Here is a 17,259-nt window from a genome sequence, read left to right as displayed (position 1 = left end):
GATCTTAGTCCCCGGCCAGGGATTGAACCTGGGCCCCAGCAGTGAAAGCGCCAAGTCCTAACCACTGGACAGCCAGGGAATTCCCTTTGTGTTTAAGTTTTTGGGGAACCACATGTTTTTCATAGTGGCTGTACCATTTAGAATTCCAGTTGGTGGTGCACAAGGCTCTAATTCCTCCACATCCTTGATAACACTTGTTATCTTTTATTTTTCTTATTTTTGATAGTGGCTGTCCTCATGAGTATGAAGTATCATGATTTTGACTGAGCTAGCTTTTTGATCAGTTTAGGTACTGCTTTTGGGATTCAGGTTGTGACTGTCAGTTACAGGAAACAAAACCCTAAACATCATTCTGAACCTCTGCACAGTTTGTATATTGTGATGCAGTGTTAAATTTGAGGATGTGGCAGTGACTGGGGGTCTAAGTGAGAGGTTCTTGAGTCCTGTGGTAACTGACAGGGAACACGATGGTAACAGCAATGCGAACACTGGAAACATGAATAGCACCAACTTCTTCATGTCACTTTGTTCTCTCTTTTTCAAGCCCTAAACCTTCACTTGTAATCTCAAATTAACTTTCTTTCAGTCTAATGGGTTTGAATGAATCTGTGAAAAGTAGATATTTTTTTATGCTATAAGTTTGAGATATGAGTTGAGAAATAAAAGGCAGAGATTATAGAGGAGAGGAGTTTTCTGTTCTTACTATATTCATCGGTCGTTTTCTGGGTTCATAAAAAACGTTAATTCCCGACTGTTTGCTGGTGGCTGCTTAAACTGGCAAGTGACTCATCCATGAGACACTTCAGAGGCCATAATAGGGCTGTCTTTATAATAGGTAACATGAATGTTTAAAATTAATACTGTGATTTTTAATGTGGTGTGTAATCTTTTTAAAAATTTATCTGTGAGTGATAGATGCAGCATTTTGCTAAATACCTATTTAAATCTTTTGTCTAGTTTTAAATTGAGTTGTTTTCGTAATCTTGTATATAATAAGGAGAGTTTGTTATATATTCTATTAATAGATACAAGTCTTTTGTTGAATATGTGATTTAAAAATATTTTCCCCAAATCTGGAGTTTCTGTTTTTCACTCTCTTAACAGGATCTTTTGTAGAACAGAAGTTTTTCTTTTGATGAAGTGCATTTTATTTATTACATAATTTTATTTCTTTCTTTTTGGCTGTGCTCGGTCTTCATTGCTGCATGGGCTTTTCCTCTAGTTGCAGCAGGTAGGGGCTGCTCTCCAGTTGCAGTGCCCGGACTTCTGTGGGGCACAAGCTCTCGAGCACAGGCTCAGTAGTCGTGGTACAGGCTTAGCGTGTGGGATCTTTCCAGGTCAGGGATCAGTCCCTGTCTCCTCCATCGGGAGGCAGCTTCTTTACCACTGAGCCACCAGGGAAGCCCCTGCTTTATGGTTTTTTAATTCTTAGATCTAGGATGTAAGCAGAGGTAATCTGTTAAGGTGGGAGGTGAGGTTGAGGTTTGGTTTTTGCCTATGAGTTTCCAGTTGCTCCAGACCATTTGTTGATGAGATTTCCTTTTTTTTGTTGAATTGTCAAAAATTAGTTGGCTGTGGTGGAAACAACCCAAAATAGATGGATGTGTGAATAGATAAGCGATATATGACTGTAAAAAGGAACACAGAAGTACTGACACATGGATGAATCTTGGAAATATTAAGTGAAAGGAGCCAATTGCAAAATGCCATGTAATATGTGATTCCATTTACATGAAGCATCCAGAACAGGCAAATCTAGAGAGACAGACAGTATATCAGTGACTTAGGGCAGGCAGAGGAGGAGGGTTATGGGGTGGTGGCTCAAGGGGATGGGCTTTTCTGTCTGTGGTGATGAAAATGTTCTAAAATTGACTGGTGATGGTTGTACATATCTCTTGACTGTACTGAACACCACTGAAGTACACATTCTTAATGGGTAAATTGTAAAATATGCCATTTATAGCTCAATAAAATTGTTTAAAAACAATTGGCCATGTTTCTGTGGATCTGTTTCTGGCTTGTTTTATTGATCTTTATTTTTGTCCCTTTACCAATACTGTACTATTTTGGTTACTGTAGATTTACAATAAGTCTTTAAATAGGTAGTGTGATTCTTTCACATTTATTCTTTTTTGTCAAAAGTATTTTGAGCTCTTCTAGTGCCTTTGCCTTTCAATATAAACTTTGTAATCAGCTTGTCTGTATTTACAAAAAAAAAAAATCCTACTGGAATTGATTGGAACTGAATTGAATATAAAGATCAGGTTTTTTTTGAGAATTGCTTTCTTTATTGAGGCTTATAATTCATGAATATGGTTTATCTCCCAGTTTATTTAGGCTGCCTTTTATTTCTTTCATCAGTGTTTTTTTAAGTCTTCAGCATCTATATCCTGTGCAGGTTTTGTTAGGTTTATGTAACATATCTTTGGGGGAAAGATTATTGTAAATGATATATTTTTTAATTTTTTGGTTTTGAATTGGGCTTTGCTAGTATACGGAGAAGGCAATGGCACCCCACTCCAGTACTCTTGCCTGGAAAATCCCATGGATGGAGGACCCTGGTAGGCTGCAGTCCATGGGGTCACTAAGAGTCGGACACGACTGAGCAATTTCACTTTAAGTTTTCATGCATTGGAGAAGGAAATGGCAGCCCACTCCAGTGTTCTTGCCTGGAGAATCCCAGGGACTGGGGAGCCTGGTGGGCTGCCATCTATGGGGTCGCACAGAGTCGGACACAACTGAAGCGACTTAGCAGTAGCAGCAGTTGCTAGTATACAGAAATGTGATTAATTTTTGTGTGTTGACCTGTATCCTGCAACCTTGCTGAAGTGTACTTATTAGTTGAAGTTTTTTTTTTTTTTTTTTTTAAGATCCTTGGGATTTTTTTGTAGACAGTGATGTCATTTGTGAATGAGGACAGTTACATTTGTAGGGTTTTTCATGGTTTATCCTTTAAATTTCTTTAGAATCTGGGGTCTGAAGTGATTCATTTGTAACTCCTGACTGGTGGTGGTGATCCCCTCTCTCTTTTTAAGACTGGCTAGTATTGACCTTTTCAGAGAAGCAGCTTTTGGTTTCATTGATTTTTCTCTGTTGATTTTTCTCTCTTCAATTTCATTGATTTCTGTTGTTTGCATCTTTCTGCCTGCTTTTGGTTTATTTTGCCTTTTGCTGAAGTTAAGGCAGAAGTTTAGATTATGATTTTAGATCTTCTTTTTTAAAATGACATCAAATGCTATGGATTTTCTTCAGTTTTGTATTATCTGCATCCCACAAATTTTGGTATGTTGTATCTTTAGTTCAGAATTTTTTTTTTAAGACTTTCTCTTTTACCCATGAATTTAGAAATGTATTTGGAGATTTTCCTGTTATCTTTCTGTTATTGCTTTCTGTTTTAATTCTGTTCTAGTCAAGAGAGCACACTTAGTACAATTTCAGCTTTTAAGAATTGTTATTTTGCTAGGGTATAGTTTATTTTGGACTATGTTCCATGTACACTTGGAAAGAATGTGTATTCTGCTATTATTGGATGTGGTGTTCTATAGATGTCAATTATATGCAGGAGTTTCTTGTTTTTCAGTTTTATATTCTTGGAATTTAGGAGTGTTGAACTCCAACTATAATTTTGGATTTGTCTCCTTCTCCTTTTACTACTGCCAGCTTTGCTTTATGTATTTTGAAGGTCTGTTGTTAGGTAGGTTGTGCTTTTTCTTGGGAGTTGACTCTTTTATCATTACGTAATGTCCCTTTTTGTCCCTGATTGTTTTCTTCACTCTGAAGCCTACTTTGTCTGATAGTAGTATAACCACTTGTACTTTCTTTTAATTAGAATTTACATAGTACTTTTTTTTTCTGGCTTTGTACTTTTAGCCTATTTAATGAACATTATATTTAAAGTGAATTTCTTATGGACAGCATATAGTTGGAGCTTGATATTTTGTCTCTTCTGACAGTCTGTGTCTTTTATTTGGTCTAAACTATTTGCTGCTGCTGCTGCTAAGTCGCTTCAGTCCTGTCCGACTCTGTGCGACCCCATAGACGACAGCCCACCAGGCTCCCCCGTCCCTGGTATTCTCCAGGCAAGAACACTGGAGTGGGTTGCCATTTCCTTCTCCAATGCATGAAAGGGAAAAGTGAAAGTGAAGTCCCTCGGTCGTGTCTGACTCTTAGCGACCCCATGGACTGCAGCCTTCCAGGCTCCTCCATCCTTGGGATTTTCCAGGCAAAAGTATTGGAGTGGGGTGCCAGTGCCTTCTCCGAAACTATTTGCATTTAATGTAATTATTTACATATTTAGTTTTAGAGCTGTCATTTTTTGTATTCTGTTTATTTTCCTGTTTTTCATTTCTTTCTTCCCTCTTCTGGCTTCTTTTGAGTATGAACATTGTTTTGTCTTCCATTTTCATTATCTTTTGTGTTTTTTCCTAAATGTCCAAAGTTTTTTGTGTGATTGCCTTGGGGATTATGATGTGCATACATTTTTACAGTCAGCTTAGAATTAACATTTTACCAACTTGAAATTCATGTAGAAATGTTACTACTTTATAGGTCCCTTAATCTCTTCTCCTTCATTTATTATAGTTGTCTTACACCTACATTTGTTAAAATCAGTACCAGACAATGTTGTATTTTTTGCTCTTAACCATCAAACACATTTTAAAGACTCAAGGGAAGAGTCTCTTGTATTTACCCATTTACAGTTTTTGCTGTTTCACCCTCGACATTCCGTGTTTTCCTGTGGCACTGTATACCTTTTGTTTAAAAAATGTCTTTTAATATTTCTTTGGAAACAAGTTTGTCGGCAATGAATTCTCTTAATTTCCCTCCATCTGAAAATGTTTTTATTTTGCCTTCTGGAGAATATTTTTGCTGAATATGAAATTCTGGTTTGCTAGGTCTTTTCTTCAGCAATTTAAAAACGTTCCCTTTGTTTCTGACCTCCACGGTTTCTCATTAGAACTCTGTAATCATTCACACCCTTTTCTCCCCAGGTAGTAAGATGTTTCTCTGTGCACTCAGTACTATGTCTTTGTTTTCAGTTTTGGGGAGCTTGGCTGTACCATGTCAGATTGCCTTTTTTTTTTTTTTTAAAACCTGGCCATGCTGCACATGCCGTGTAGGATTTTAGTTCCCCGACCAGGAACTGAACCTGTGTCCCCTGCAGCAGAAGTATGGAGTCCTAATCACTGGACCACCAGGGCATCGCCCAATTTGCATATTTTACTGATCTGTTTTCAAGTTCACTGATAATTTTCCCTTACATTTCTTTTCTGTTATTGATCCCATCCAGTGAGTTTTAAAATTTTCAGTTATTGTACTTTGAATTGTAAAATTTCTATTTGGTTTGTGTATAAGTCTTCTATTTCTTTGGTGAGACTTTCTGTTTTTCCATTCATTTCAAGAATAAGTATTGAGTGTTGAGGCATGTTTTAATAGCTGCTCTAAAGTCTTTGTCAGATTATTCTAACATGACTGTCATCTTGGTGTCGTCGTTTGTAGATTCTTTTCCCATATGAGCTAGGAATTTCCTCATACTTTATCCACCCAGTCATTTTGGATTGTATTCTAGATCTTTTGAATATTGTGTTATGAGACTCTGGATCTTGTCTAGCTCTGTGGACAGTGTTGATACGTTTGTGTGGCAGTCAGCCAGACTGGCTTGGTTCAGGCTTCAGTTTCTGTTGCTCCAGCTTCTGTGGGTGCTGATTCACGGTCAGTTTTGCTTTCAAGCCTTTTGCAGTGCTGTCTTGACCTGTGCCCTGAGTGCTGCATCCAGCGGCCAGGCTGGCACCTGTGTGGTTGTCTGTTCAGTGCTGAACATGGTTGACCTTCTGAGTAGCATCATATCCAGGGCCAGCAGTTCAGGGGTGAGCCTAGCCACCCTCCATATACCACTTGCTGGGGCTATTTTCCTGATCACGTCCGTCTTTGGAATCCCCTAACTACTCACTGTCTAGTTCTCTGAGTTTCTCCTTTTTAATTTCCTGACCAGAAAGTGGGGGCTCAGTCTGCTGCCCGCCTTCGTGACTGCTCCTCCATCAGAGGGTCCAGTCTACAGCGGGACCAAAGCAAACTCACCACTGTTCAGGGTTATTACTTGCTAAATCCATCTGCTGCTTTTGACTTTTGAGAATCTTCACGTGACTGTTTTAGATATCCTGTCCAGGCTTTGTAGCTGAATTCAGTGAGAGAGGGCAGTGTACCTTTGCTGCACCTTATCCAGAACTGAAGCTCTTCAATGGTTTTTAAGATTAATTGTAGATATCCCAACTGTTATGTTATCAGAATTCATTTTTGGTAAGTGAGTCACACATATACCTAACAGAGTTGAACTTTTGCTAGAATATATGAGATGCATTGTATCAAATAACTTATTTCTGTAATTTTAATTGCATGCTTTTTTTCCTCCATACAGATGAGGTATTTACTCTTCTTCAGAACTTTATCATGTCTACTACAGAGAGCATTTCTGAATTTATTCTCAGACGACTTACTATGAATGAACTAAGTACTGTAAGTATTTACTTGAGTAACTTCAGTCTTTTCTTCAGTATTTTGAGTGATTACTGACTGGCAGGCACTGTTATTAAGTTGAAAGGAAAAATTAATGTGATATTTTCTTGAAAAGTGGCCTTGAGTGGCAGAAAAAATTGAAGCTTTAGAGTCTCCTAGTTCCAGTTCAATCAGTGTAACTGATCCTAGGAAAATCATATAGCTTTTCTGAGCCTCAGTTTCCTCATCTGCAAAGTGGAGATAAGATATCTGCTTCCTAGAATTTAGAGAGTACCAAATGGTATAACATATTTGAAGTACTTAGCATAGTCAATGTGTATTTGGCCCCAGGATCCAGAGATTCTGACTTGGCAGGTTTGGGATGGGACTGGGTGTCAGTACACATAATATATTTTTATGTCTGTATGTGATCTTCAAATGAAGTTAGAGTTGGGAACAACTAGCCTGAGGATGGCAACCCACTCCAGTGTTCTTGCCTGGAGAATCCTAGGGACGGGGAAGCCTGGTGGGCTGCTGTCTATGGGGTCGCACAGAGTCGGACATGACTGAAGCGACTTAGCAACAGCAGCAGCAGCAGCAGCCTGAGGTGAAGAGGATGCTCCATGAAGATAGGTATCCTCTCTGTCTGTGGCTCACTGCATAATTGTTCTTTCTAGGACATCTGAAAAAAAAATTACAAAGTTTTCTCCTTTTCTTTGGGAATATTTTGAAAATATTAATTTTATAGAAATGGCTATAATTCTTAATTTGGGAGGGTTTGACATTCTCTAGGGCAGATGTTGGAGAAGGCAATGGCACCCCACTCCAGTACTCTTGCCTGGAAAATCCCATGGATGGAGGAGCCTGGTAGGCTGCAGTCCATGGGGTCGCTAAGAGTCGGACACGACTGAGCGACTTCACTTTCACTTTTCACTTTCATGCATTGGAGAAGGAAATAGCAACCCACTCCAGTGTTCTTGCCTGGAGAATCTCAGGGACGGGGGAGCCTGGTGGGCTGCTGTCTATGGGGTCGCGCAGAGTCGGACACGACTGAAGCGACTTAGCAGCAGCAGCAGGGCAGATGTTGAAATAGTTACAATCATTACATTGTCAATAGAGTGAGAAAGCATACCTATTTTAACAGCTTTTATTAGAACATCCAATTAAGGACATTTGTTTGATAGCTGATAAGCAGTGTGAAAATACAAAAAGGCAAGTTTTATACAAAAACACCTGAGATATTTTGATAAGGCAAGGAACAAACTCCTCTGGAGGGGAGTGTGTTTATCTTTAGCATTTTTCTTATTCAACCATTGTTAACAGTAGTTCTGCTACACCTAAATTTCCAAGAAGACATTTAATAAAGAAGTAACTTTTCATATTTCGTTCCCCTATCACTTTATTGTTATCAGTATTACTTTTCCATTTTATTATTAGAAGTTTTCAGACGTACACAAAAGTATAGTGAACCTCCTTGTCCCCAAGGGGGGACAGAAATAATATTTTTGTTTGTTTGGAGTCTGAAGCTAAAAATAGTTTTAAAAAGGGGAAAGTTAATGTGATTTTGTCTTTCAGATTTTAGAAAGTGAACTCATTTCCAAAATAACTTTAAATTATTATGTAAATCCACTCTGTAATACATTTGGAATTAGAATTCCCAAATAAGTGCATTTGTTTGATAACTTATTATAGTTTAATAAAAGTCTCTTCCCCACTTTCCTTCCCCTCAGCAGCGTGATAGTCAATATTTAACAACAGGCTCTCCCGCAAATGTCCATTCTCTGATGTGTAGCCGTAAAAGTCCGTTTTTCAGGCGTGTTTGGGTCCCTTCTTTGCTCACTTCCTCCTGTCTAGGTGGCCTCATCTGCATCCCCACATTCAGTTGTGCCAGGCACCTCACACCCGTGTCCACCTCTGCCTGTCCTTCTGGCTGAATGCCGTTCAGCCAACTGCTGTTTGATACCTTGAGCTGGACTTTTCACACATACAGTGTTTGAAATGGAACCTCTTATCATTCCTGTAGGAGGTTATCCACCCTCCCCCACACCCCTAGGTTCGCTTCTCAGTGGATGTGTGTGATCCAACAGGCTTCTTTAAGCCTAAGACTTGGGAACCCTCCCTGGTACCTTTACCCATCACTCTCCCCCGCTGTGTTCAGTCTGTCACCACGCCCTGGAGTTGTCACTTCTCTCTGCACTGTATCCTAGCACTTGGCAAAGTGCCTGGCATCTAGTGGTTGCTCAGTAAACACTGATAAACTGAAGGAATCCTGTGCTTCCTGTGTGCCATGGGAGCCCGAGGGTAGAGTACTTGGCACCGTAATAGTGATCAAGGCCACCACTCAGGGCCCATCTCTTCAGCATGCTTTCTCTCACTTAATTCTTCCAAACCAAAACCTTGTGATGGAGAGATACACCCTCCCCAGTTTACAAATAAGGAATCTGAGGCCCAAAGAGATTAGGTCTCTTGTCATAGGTCACAGAGCTAGACTGAAACCAGTCTGCCTATGTGTAGGAGTTGAGAAGACCTGCATTTAATTCTGTTGCCCTGCTTACTAGCTCTGAGATGCTGGGTAGGTTGTTTGACCTCTCTGAACTTAGTCGTCGTCTTAGGCAAGTGGGACAGTGACCATTCCTTGTAAGAATGGAGTGTTACAAGTGCTGAAAGCAAAGGAAATGGCGGTTGCTATAGTTGTTGTGATTATTTATGCTGTGTTAGCATGGAGGGCGGAGCTGTGCATCCCAGGCTGTGTGTGTGTGCTGGGCTTCCCAGCTGGCACTAGTGGTAAAGAACCTGCCTGCCAGTGCAGGAGACTTGAAAGATGTGGGTTCGATCCCTGGCTTGGGAAGATCCCCTGGAGTGGGAAATGGCAACCCACTCTAGTATCCTTGCCTAGAGAATCCTGTGGACCGAGGAGCCTGGTGGGCTACAGTCCATGGGGTCGCAAAAAAGTCAAACACGACTGAGCAACAGCACACACACAGCCTGGGAGGCTTCGTTCCTGCCATCCATGCTAAGTCTCTTCAGTCATGCCCAGCTCTGCGACTGTACGGGCTGTAGCCCGCCAGACTCCTCTGTCCATGGGATTCTCCAGACAAGAGTACTGGAGTGGGTGACCAGCGTGCCTTCCAGGACGCTCATAATCAAGGTGGGGAGCCAGCTGCGTGCTGAGTGAGTCGTGATGTGTGCTGTAACTGTGCTGAAGGCAGAGTCACTGTCTAAGCACAGAGGAGGGTGTGCTCAGCTCTGCCTGCAGAGTTGATGGAAGGCTTCTTGGAGAAGGTGATTTCTCCCCTCTTGAGTGCCATCTTTCAGTACTTTTAGATAAACTTATTTCCTGTCTGAACTCTCCTGGTTTTGTGAAAATCGTGGACCCTGCTTGTTAAGTGTTTTTTGTGTGTCTTAGGTTTCAGATCTGGATCGCTGCCATTTGTACCTGATGGTGTTAACTGAGCTTATAAATCTCCACTTGAATGTTGGGTGGAAAAGAGGCAACCCTATTTGGAGAGTTATTTCTCCTTTGAAAAATGCATCCATTCGGCATCTTCAGGAGATGGACCGTGGACAGGTAATCCTCTTTGCTTCAAGGCTTATAGTTATGTTGAATAAGGCATGCATGGAATACATACTTGACTATTAGACAATATTTTGATACACAAAAAGCATCTGCCAAAATTTAATTTTGAAAATAATACCCTTTGTTCATAATATTTGATGAAGATTAAGACTCCTGTCATAATATATAACATTATATTATAATAGTGGAACAACTCCTGTCATAATAGGTATATAGCAAAGATATGGTGTTCAGTTCAGTTCAGTCACTCAGTCATGTCTGACTCTTTGCAACCCCATGAACCGCAGCATGCCAGGCCTCCCTGTCCATCACTAACTCCCAGAGTCCACCCAAACCCATGTCCATTGAGTCGGTGATGCCATCCAACCATCTCATCCTCTGTTGTCCCCTTCTCCTCCTGCCCTCAATCTTTCCCAGCATCAGGGTCTTTTCCAATGAGTCAGCTCTTCGCATCAGGTGGCCAAAGTATTGTTGGAGTTTCAGCTTCAACATCAGTCCTTCCAATGAACACCCAGGACTGATCTCCTTTAGGATGGGCTGGTTGGATCTCCTCGCAGTCCAAGGGACTCTCAAGAGTCTTCTCCAACACCACAGTTCAAAAGCATCAGTTCTTCTGCACTCAGCTTTCTTTATAGTCCAACTCTCACATCCATACATGACTACTGGAAAAACCATAGTCTTGACTAGACGGACCTTTGTGGGCAAAGTAATGTCTCTGCTTTTTAATATGCTGTCTAGGTTGGTCATAACTTTCCTTCCAAGGAGTAAGTGTCTTTTAATTTCATGGCTGCAGTCACCATCTACAGTGATTTTGGAGCCCAGAAAAATAGTCTCTCACTGTTTCCATTGTTTCCCCATCTATTTGCCATGAAGTGACTTCAGTCAGTCTTAAAATCATTTGAGTGGATTTTCACTAGGTCTTTTTCCCAGGTACCCGTCAGGGGCACTTTAAGGTGTCCACATGCAGCAGTGTGGTGTCGGAGCCTCCATACCTAGCCTTCTCCCTCATTTTCTAGCCTAGTCGTGCATAGCCTCTCCCCCTCCTTCCCACAGGACACCTGTGCTGCATTCCTGCTAGGCCAGCACAGGGCCTCCCAGACCACAGGCACGCGCCGCATCCTGCCTCATCTGGGCCTCCCCATGTTGGTCCTTCCGCTGAGAATGCCGTCCCTTCAGCATACACTTGCCGGTAGCTGGTCCATCCTTAATGTCCCAGCTCAAATTACACTTTCTCTTAAAGGCCTCGGATTGGTGTCTCATGCTTTCCTTCATTTATCTATTGCTTTTTATGCCTTCATTTTTGTACTTATTTCCATTTTACTTGTTTTTGGAATAATTTATGTGTATATGTCTTCTCCATTAGATTTTAGTACCTAGAGGCAGTTCTTAACATGATACATAATAAGATGTAGTGGTTATGAGCAGAGGCTTTAGAATTAGACTTCCTGGTTATGAATCCTGGCTTTATCCTTACCAGCTGTGTGACCTTGGGGAACTTACTTAACCTCTCTGTGCTTCATTTACTGCACCTGCAAAATGAGGGTTATAGGGTTGCTATGAACATTAAAGCTAGCTCATTGGTGGTACACCTTTAGAACAGTACCTGGCATGTGGAAAGTCATCGATAAATGTTAGCTCTTGGCAATTAACACATGGTAAGGGTGTTTTAAAGTTGAGCTGAATCATAATCCAGTCTGGGCTGCTAATTAAAATAGCTCCTTAATTCCTTTAATAATCTAATTTTTGAAGTAGTTTTCAAGAAGTGTCCTAGAAGAAAATTATAAGGAGGGCTGATTAATCCTTCAGTATCCTATCCACTGCATATTAGTGTAATGAAGGGACATTGTGAGTTCTGAATGTGGACCAGAACTGTGAACCAGACCTCAGTGATTTTTAAAGATTGGCTTGCTTTCTTTAGTGATTCACTGAATTACATGAAGGTTAATAGAGCCCATATTATGCAACTCAAAAGTAACCCTGAATTTTATTTCCTGTATTGGCAGTGTTGCTGAGTAAAATTGATCTGTAGAGATACTCAGTTTACTTTGGGGGTGGCAGGGGCAGGTGTGGGATGGAATAAGTACTAGAGGGTTCCTTTCTGTAGAGGTGTTAGTGGTGGACAGTACTGGGGAGAACAGCTTTGATCTCTCAAAGAACCTGTCCAGGTTTTTGCCTGCACTTCTAGTTAGAGATTGATTTTCTCTCTGTACGTACAAAGCCAGGCTATCTTGGTCTCCTTCCTTTGAGCTCCTACATGTAGAGTTCCAAGCGCTTTATGTGAAATAACCAGTTTATTTAATTTTCACAATAATTCTGTGAACTAGATTCTGTTACTGTCGCCACAGTACAGCAGAGTCAACCAAGGTGTGGTGTGTGTCCACAGTCAGCTGGTGGTAAGTGCACAGTCAGGGTTCAGACCTAGGCTGTGCGGTTCATGAATCCAGCTCTTGTCAATAACTGCTGTGCTGCGTCACCTTGCCAAAAGCAGAATACAGCTGACTGAGGGAATTGTGTATGTATGTGCAAGGAGCCTGGTTTTTTCCTTTTTAAATGAATGGATGTCTCTCTCTCTCTCTTTTTTTTTTTTTGGCGGCACCATGTGGCATGTGGGTTCTTAGTTCCCTGACCAGGGATCAAACCTGTGCCCCCTACAGTGGGAGTGCAGAATCTTAACTGCTGTACAGCCAGGGAAGTCCCCGCACCTTTTGTTTTTAATTCTAGTTCAGCCAAACAGTTGAAATAAGACTCACTCATAGGAAAGTTGTATCCGAATTGTCTTTTAGTGTGAATTACTGAATTGCCATTGTTGTTGTTCAGTCACTAAGGTGTGTCTGACTCTTTGTGACGCCATGAACTGCAGCACACCAGGCTTCCCTATCCTTCACTATCTCCCTGACTTTGCTCAAACTCATGTCCATTGAGTCAGTGATGCCATCCAACCATCTCATCCTCTGTCTCCCCCTTCTCCTCTTGCCTTCATTCTTTCTCAGCATCAGGGTCTTGTCCAGTGAGTCGGCTGTTCGCATCAGGGAGCCAAAGTATTAGAGCTTGAGTGTCAGCCTCGGTCCTTTCAGTGAATATTCAGGGTTGATTTCCTTTAGACTGGTTTGATCTTGCTGTCCAAGGGACTCTCAAGAGTCTTCTCCAGCACTACAGTTCAAAAGCATCAGTTCTTTGGCGCTCAACCTTCTTTATGATCCAACCCTCACATCCGTACATGACTACTGGAAAAATTCATAGCTTTGACTGTGTGGACCTTTGTCAGCAAAGTGGTGTCTCTGCTTTTTAATATGCTGTCTAGGTTTGTCATAGCTTTCCTTCCGAAGAGCAAGCGTCTTCATTTTGTGGCCGCAGTCACTGTCCGCAATTATTTTGGAGCCCAAGGAAATAAAATCTGTCATTGTTTCCACTTTTTTCCCATCTATTTGCCATGAAGTGACGTCACTGGATGTCATGATTTTCATTTTTTGAAAGTTGGGTTTTAAAGCCAACTTTTTCACCCTCTTTCACCTTTTTCTAGAAGCTCTTTAGTTCCTCTTCACTTTCTGCCTTTAAAGTGATATCATCTGCATATCTGAGGTTGTTGATATTTCTCCCTGCAATCTTGATTCCAGCTTGTGAATCATCCAGCCTGGCATTTTGAATGATGTACTCTGCATTATAAGTTAAATAAACAGAATGACAATATACAGCCTTGAGGTACTCCTTTTCCAATTTTGACCCAGTCTGTTGTTCCATGTCTGGTTCTAATTGTTGCTTCTTGTCCTGCATACAGGTTTCTTGGGGGACAGGAAAGGTGGTCTGGTATTCCCATCTCTTGAAGAATTTTCCACAGTTTGTTGTGATCCACACAGTCAAAGGCTTTAGCATAGTCAATGAAGCAGTAGATGTTTTTCTGGAATTCCCTTGTTTTTTCTATAATCCAGCAGATGTTGGTCATTTGATCTCTTGATTCCTCTGCCTTTTCTAAATCCAGCTTGTATATCTGGAAGTTCTCGGTTCACACACTGCTGAATTTTTATTCCCACTTTGTTTGTTCACCACCAGTTTGTACAGAAATGGTACAACCAAGTGGCGTATGTTGGATTTCCTTTGCTTTCCTCTGATATTCAGCAGCAGGCACCAAGCAGAAAAGGTGGGCATGAGATTCCGGCAGACTGGAATTCACGTCTGTACTGGTTACAAAAGGTTGTCCCATTTCCTCCCCAGGAGCCCACACTGGGTAGACAGATTCAGAGAGCCGTTAGCATGGCTGCCTTGGCCATGGTGTGTGAGGTCAGCCAGAAGCCAGAGCTACAGCTGGACTCTCTGGATGCGGGTCCCCCAGAAACGTTCATCTCATCACTGCAGCTCAATCAAACTCTGCAGAAGCCCCACACGGAGGAGGAGAGCAGGTACGTTCACCACTTGGACAGCAGCATGTACACTAAAGGCTGCTTTTTGCTCATGTTTAAAAATCCACTTTTGTCTCGGTCATTGAGGTCATTAGTGGTCGCTCACCCTTACTTAAAGAATTATTTAAGCTTTGAGAACAGGCTTCATTCAGATGATAATATATTATCGCATTATTTATCTCTATTAGTGGAAACCCATTAATTTTTACGCATTTCCTTTTCAGTGAATCATTTAAAGTGAGTGAAAACACCTGCTTTCAGAGTAGTTAGGAAATTGAGTTTTCTGCGGTTTCCTTGTTCTTTGGTAGACAGAATGATTTAATAATGGCTGTTTAATTTCTCCCCTTGCCCACTCCAGTACTCTTGCCTGGAAAATCCCATGGATGGAGGAGCCTGGAGGGCTGCAGTCCATGGGGTCACTAAGAGTCGGACACGACTGAGCGACTTCACTTTCGCTTTTCACTTTCATGCATTGGAGAAGGAAATGGCACCCCACTCCAGTGTTCTTTCCTGGAGAATCCCAGGGACAGGGGAGCCTGGTGGGCTGCCGTCTATGGGGTCGCATAGAGTCGGACACGACTGAAGCGACTTAGCAGCAGCAGTAGCAGCAGCTTGTAAGGATAGTGTACTACTGCATGCAAAAGAAATTGAGACAGACCTAAGGAAGGATGGGGTTTGTGACTTGACTTTTTTGTCTCAGTTTTTTTGAAGAGTCATCATCTTCCCAAGGATGGGGGAAAATAGCTGCACAATATATTCATGATCAGTGGGTCTGCCTCTCTTTCTTGTTGAGAAAATGTCACACCCTTATACCAGCCTCAGAGGGTGAAATTCTGGAACCCACTCTACCTGCTGTTCCAATGGCAGTAAGGACTTTGCAGTCTGCACTGGAAGCCCTCACAGTTCTTCCTTCTGAGCAGGTCTTACCTGTGTTCCATTGTATGAAAATCTTGGTTCCCAAGGTAAGATATAGTGAGACATAAATTGAAGAATAACCATTGGAACAGACATCAGTTTCTGAAATTGTGATAAATCGTGTGTTTCTTTCTTTTTATTTTCCCCTACCAGCTTCTGACCACCTCTGAATCACTCTGCATAGAATCTTTTGACATGGCATGGAAAATCATAGCCTCTTTAAGCAACACTCAGCTGATATTCTGGTCTAATTTTAAAGCTTTTGTTCAGTTTGTTTTTGATCCCAAAGTTCTTACCATCGCTGCGAAAATCAAGGGCCAGGCATACTTCAAAATAAAAGAGGTAACTTTTTAAAAATTGAGATGAAAACGCCCATAGGATTTAGCATCTTAACCGTTTTCAGGTGTACTGTTTTTCAGTTGTGTTAACTTTATTTGCATAGCTGTGACAGATCCCGAGAATGTTCTCATCTTGTGGAACTGAAACTCTGTCCCGTTAAACATCTCCCCCTTCCATCCCTCCCCACACGCCCCTGGCAAGCCACCATTCTACTTTTGGTTTCCATGAATCTAATCACTTTAGAGAAAAGAGGGAACTTTTTGTTTTCATTTTAATTTGTGTAGCCTGTAGCACATGAGGAAGAGGAGAGGTATATTTGTAACTCCATATTAGTTTGTTGTTATTTTTTCATTCAGTCAGTAAATATTTTGAATCTCTTTTAGTGTCATACGTAAGAACAAGAAAATCTGTTAGATGTAAAGGAGTAGGTGCAAAATGGTAGCCCATGCACCGTATCTGCCTTCCAAATAATTTGGTTCATCTAATCAAGTTAAAAAATTTTAAATAGTTGCCAGCTTTTAAGAATTGGGAAATTTGCACAAAAATCTCTATTTCTTCTTCTCTTGGAAAATTGCATGATTGGCCAGCCCTGGTCATTTCTACATGAGAGCAGCGGCTGGGTGTTGCCTAGTACTTGACTCATCCAGGTGGGCACACCCTTTCTGCTGCTTCACCCCAACCTCGGCTTGATTTCTTCTGGACCCTGAGGGCAAATCCAGGTGCCATTTGTCAGTGCATCTGTGCCTTTGCTTTTCTCGCACAAAGAAATATTTTTTTGAATATAACCTTATTGAAAGGTCTTTCTGGTTTCTGGAGCCATCTGTGTTTACAATCACTGATGCACAGGAGGGGACACGAGGCAATGGGACTGCATCGTGCCCGGGATGCACATACACTCCCGATCCAGAGGGGCCGATGGGAAATAAGTCTGTATATTGCCCTGCCGTCACTGTGCCGCCTCTGTCCTTTCCTGCCACACAGTGCACACTCAGAGATGGTGGCTTCTTTTGCTTTGGGGAAAGGGAAGCCTTGGCAAGTGTAAAGAAAACTGAACATGTCAAGGGTGAGGTGTTTCTTCTGCCTTTCATTCTATTTACTTTGGACAGTTGTTCCTCTGGGAAAGTTCTGGGTGAAATCAGTATCAGTAACACTTACTTTTAGTATTAAGAAATGAAAAATTAGAATTCTGTGATTGGTTTTCATCTTTCAAACGATAAAGTTTTTAATTTTTTAGACTATGATTATGATGAAACTATCATTTGAAGCCATTCAAGTAACAAGTTTTGGCAACACAGATTAAAAAGAAAAAACTTGATTGATCAAATGATAAAGTAACTATTGTATTTCATTCCAGGTTATGTACAGGATAATTGAAATGTCTGCTATAAAAACTGGAGTCTTCAATATACTGATAAGTTATTGCTGCAGATCTTGGGTAGTTTCTGCTTCAAATGTGTCTTTATCAATTGCTAAAAATTACAGTGAACTTGTCCTTGAGGCATGTATATTTGGAACCGTGTTTCGGCGTGATCAAAGGTAAAA

General features: G+C 41.3%; 1 protein-coding gene across 5 annotated transcripts in view; it reads left to right on the top strand.

Moving 5' to 3' along the window:
• Window positions 1-17,259, top strand: part of TARBP1 (TAR (HIV-1) RNA binding protein 1) — a 65,295-nt gene that overhangs the window by 29,396 nt on the left and 18,640 nt on the right. For all 5 annotated transcript variants that reach the window (XR_011564631.1, XR_011564630.1, XR_011564632.1 and 2 more), the window contains exons 13-18: window positions 6,416-6,513; window positions 9,899-10,060; window positions 14,279-14,463; window positions 15,164-15,425; window positions 15,532-15,720; window positions 17,072-17,253. Coding sequence is in view for 2 of the 5 variants with exons in the window: in XM_070781955.1 (XP_070638056.1) it covers window positions 6,416-6,513; window positions 9,899-10,060; window positions 14,279-14,463; window positions 15,164-15,425; window positions 15,532-15,720; window positions 17,072-17,253 (1,078 nt within the window). In the remaining 3 variants the exon portion in view is untranslated. The remainder of the gene's footprint in view (window positions 1-6,415; window positions 6,514-9,898; window positions 10,061-14,278; window positions 14,464-15,163; window positions 15,426-15,531; window positions 15,721-17,071; window positions 17,254-17,259) is intronic.

This window comes from Bos indicus, chromosome 28, assembly GCF_029378745.1.
Source record: "Bos indicus isolate NIAB-ARS_2022 breed Sahiwal x Tharparkar chromosome 28, NIAB-ARS_B.indTharparkar_mat_pri_1.0, whole genome shotgun sequence".
NCBI classification, from domain to species: Eukaryota; Metazoa; Chordata; class Mammalia; order Artiodactyla; family Bovidae; genus Bos; species Bos indicus.
This window is presented reverse-complemented; position numbering and strand designations above follow the sequence as displayed.